General features: G+C 42.4%; 1 protein-coding gene across 1 annotated transcript in view; it reads right to left on the bottom strand.

Annotated features, from left to right (window-relative positions):
- The window catches only part of LOC101847310 (formin-2), a 9,044-nt gene extending 5,968 nt beyond the window's left edge, over positions 1-3,076 (bottom strand). Inside the window, exons 1-3 of the mRNA XM_013091319.2 lie at positions 2,687-3,076; positions 1,638-1,731; positions 85-444 (exon numbers count right to left, since the gene is read on the bottom strand). Of these exons, the coding sequence (XP_012946773.1) occupies positions 85-444; positions 1,638-1,731; positions 2,687-2,950 (718 nt within the window). The 5' untranslated portion in view covers positions 2,951-3,076. The remainder of the gene's footprint in view (positions 1-84; positions 445-1,637; positions 1,732-2,686) is intronic.
- Between the last annotated feature and the right edge of the window lie 732 nt (positions 3,077-3,808).

The following is a 3,808-nucleotide window of genomic DNA, read 5'->3' as shown; positions in this document are numbered from 1 at the left end:
GCAGAGGAAAGGGAAGAAGAGGCAGATCACCTGCAACAGGAGCAGGATTGACAGGCAGAGGAAAGGGAAGAAGAGGCAGATCACCTGCAACAGGTGCAGGATTGACCGGCAGAGGAAAGGGAAGAAGAGGCAGATGACCTGCGACAGGTGCAGGATTGACAGGCAGAGGAAAGGGAAGAAGAGGCAGATGACCTGCAACAGGTGCAGGATTGACAGGCAGAGGAAAGGGAAGAAGAGGCAGATCACCTGCACCAGGTGCAGGATCGACAGGAAGGTCACCTGCACCAGGTGCAGGATCGACAGGAAGGTCACCTGCACCAGGTGCAGGATCGACAGGTAAAGGTAAGGCAGCAGGTACAGGAAGAACAGGAAGAGGTGCAGGGCCGACCACGACCTCCAGGGCCGCTACCTCGTTCCCAGGAGCAGGGAGCTCATCTTGTCGCCCTGAAAAAGAAAAACACACGGTGCGTGAGTGAAACTCTCTTCACAACCCTGCATCTTCTGGTGGCTTTTTGCTTCACCACGTTTTGCTGTAACTATTTTACGAGGTACTTTTTTTCGTAAGAGCTTTTAGTTGTAGTTTTAGTAAGTTTTACGGCACTTGCAACACAATAAGGTCATATAAGTGCCGAAGATTAGATGTTACAGGAGAGTAAAAAACATAAAAAGGAGGAGATCAGGACGATAGATGTTCGATAGGAAAAAAGAAGCAAACCACACCTACCAAAGTACCCGCCAACCACCCACTTCATAAGCGTTTTACGGCACTTGCTTCACAATAAAGTCATAAAAATTCCGACGATTAGAGGTTTTGATTGATTGAGTAGGCGTTTTACGGCACTCTCGACCCAATGAAGATTATTTTTAAAATGTTTTAAATAGTAGAGGGATTTACGGCGCTCGCAACTGCATTAGGTCATATGAGCGCCAAGGGTTCGGTGTCAACAGAGAAGTCTTTACATGGAATCAGACTTACTCTGCTCACCTCTCTAGCTTCAACAGCACAAGGTCTGCCTCAACTATCAAGGCACCCCGGAAGTAGCAGGTCTCAAAAGAGTGACAAACATACAAAAGAAGTAGAGGAAAATAACAATAGCAAGGATTAAGAAAGAAAAAGCAGCAGTTCCCTGTTGTAGATCAGGCACAGTTATGAGCGTGACAATTCTACTGTGCTTGAACTAGAAATATCCCCCCTTTAGGAATGGCCTAAAGACACTACAGTCAGTGGCACTGACATTCTCATTCTCACTCTCACTCTCACTCTCACTCTCACTCTCATTCTCACTCTCATTCTCACTCTCACTCTCATTCTCACTCTCATTCTTACTCTCATTCTTACTCTCATTCTTACTCTCATTCTTACTCTCATTCTTACTCTCATTCTTACTCTCATTCTTACTCTCACTCTCATTCTCACTCTCTCACTATCTCTCTCGCTTTCTCACGCTTCCCTCCCTCTTTCTCTCACTTATGCGTGCGAGTGCGTGCATACACACACACACATACACACACACACACACACAAGCATATACACACACAAGCACATACACACACGATGCTAATCAATCAGAAATGTAGCAAACAATTTAAAATTTATATTTCGCTGATAAAGCCAAATGAGAATATGAAAGTCTTACTGTGCTGCCTGCAGTAAGGCTGTGATAGACGCCGTCTCCTTTTGCAAAGTCGACGGCGTCCGCTGACTAGTGTAAGTTCCTGGCATTGTCCAAGCTGAAAACAGATTTAAAGAACATTTTAGTTAGTTATGGTAGAGGTTTTACGGCGCTCGCAACTGCATAAGGTCATATGAGCGCCGAAGATTAGGGGTGTTACAAGAGAGTAACAAACATAAAAGAAGGGGAGACAAGGACGATAGATGTTTGATTGGAAAGAAGCAAACCACACCGGAGCACCCGCCAACCACCCACTAATAATATTTAAGAACAGATCCTAACTAATCAGCTTCTATTACAAAAAAGGCGAAATGAGAATGACAGTATTATGTTGGAAAATGGAAGGCTCGCACCTGCCTAAGGTCATATGAGCGTGCGAAACAAGGTTTTTTCTCAACAGTTCATTTCTCGGCTTGATACTGGTCAATATTTCTATTATAAAAATTTTAAACGCTAAAAAACGAGTGTAAATAGGCTTTAGATTTAAATTTAAATTCAAAACAACTTTCTAAATAACACTTCATTTCGAACAATCTATTTCAAAACTTTTATAAAATCTAAATTAAATCCCATTAAATTCGGAATATCAGGTATACAATGTTGGAAGTAAAAAGTGGAAATTATATATACATGTAGATATCTGAATAAAAATGGGAAACAACAGGTTGCCAAGATCCATTGGGAAGATTGGAACATTAACTTTGTGTCAGATGCGATGCCCATCTGGTGACCTGGAATTTGCCAGACTTTGGGGAGACCTGAAGGAATTACTTTTTTACGCACTGATTTGAAGAATTTGTTCTCCTTCATTGATCCTAACAGAGGTCTCAATGTTTGGTCTTTACTCTAAAAATACGACCTTAACGCAGTTGTAGGCGCTGTTTACCTCTAAAACAAAAGAAAACCAAGAAAGAGGAAAAAACATTTTAAAAAGAACGCCCCCCCCCAAAAAAAAAGAATAAATACAGAAACAAAAAAACTTTACAAATCCCACAACAACAACAAAAACTTACGTCGTTCGCTGCCAGTGGTTGATCAGCCTGCAACACCGGCATTGCAAGCTCAGGACGGTCAGGGTGTAAGTCCACTTGCATAGGATCCGCTTGCAACACCGGCATTGCAGGACCCGCCTGTCCCACAGGCATTGCAGGATCCGCCTGATCCGCCTGTCCCACAGGCATTGCAGGAAGCATAGGGGGCTGGTCTCGGCCAGCTTCAGGCCGACCTGCAAAAGAAAAACATACTGTGCGTGAGTGAAGCTCTTTACAACCCTGCATCTTCTGGCTGCTTTTTGTTTCACGACGTTTTGCTGTAGCTATTTTACGCGGTACTTTGGTCACTTAACCCTACCCGTACGCCCTGGGGTCATTTTATTCCCCCGAGGTTGTTTTCTTCACATTTTAGAATACTTTTAGTATGAAGATCTCTTTGGAACTTTCAGTTAGTTCAGTATGGGGTTTTACGACGCTCGTAACTGCATAAGGTCATATGAGCGCGCGAAACACAAGTTAGTTTTATTCGCAGTTCACTGTACGGCTGTAATTCGGTTTAGATATATATTTTCAATTTAAAACAACTTTTATAAATAACATAAAAATTTAAATAATTCGATTTGCTCAACAGTTTCCCATAAAGGCCAATGGCCTTCATAAAATTCAAAATTTTGTTGGAATCAACGACGGAAAAAATTTCTTGCAATTCTTTACATTTAAAGTATTTCCTTCGGATCTCTCCGAAGTCTAGACATTAGGTTAAAATGTGTCTAATGCTTCTCATCTCCCTGAAGGAGGTATTCGTGAGTTAGGGGCGTGTGTCCGATTCATAATCGAGTAAAAACGACTTCGTCTCTTCTGGAGAGGTCCGAAGGATTTCGCGGTCCTAGTTTGGGTTTGATATTGTGGATTTTGTTACCCGTCTGGTTTTTTTCCAGTGGCTCTCCCACAGACTGGAGGTGTACTTTTTGACTTTAATTTTAAAGTCAGTCTGTGGTTTGTTTTTTTGGGTAGATGTTTTAAGGCACTATCGACACAATTTTGGTCATTTAAGCGCCATCGGGTTTCACCGCTACAAAATCAGACGTGTTTTTAATAAGAGTCTTTCGGAGCTCGCAACCGCAAACGATCACACTATTTAGT

Source organism: Aplysia californica, unplaced genomic scaffold, assembly GCF_000002075.1.
Source record: "Aplysia californica isolate F4 #8 unplaced genomic scaffold, AplCal3.0 scaffold00033, whole genome shotgun sequence".
NCBI lineage: Eukaryota > Metazoa > Mollusca > Gastropoda > Aplysiida > Aplysiidae > Aplysia > Aplysia californica.
The sequence above is the reverse complement of the archived record's forward strand: the minus strand, read 5'-3'. Positions and strand labels throughout refer to the sequence as shown.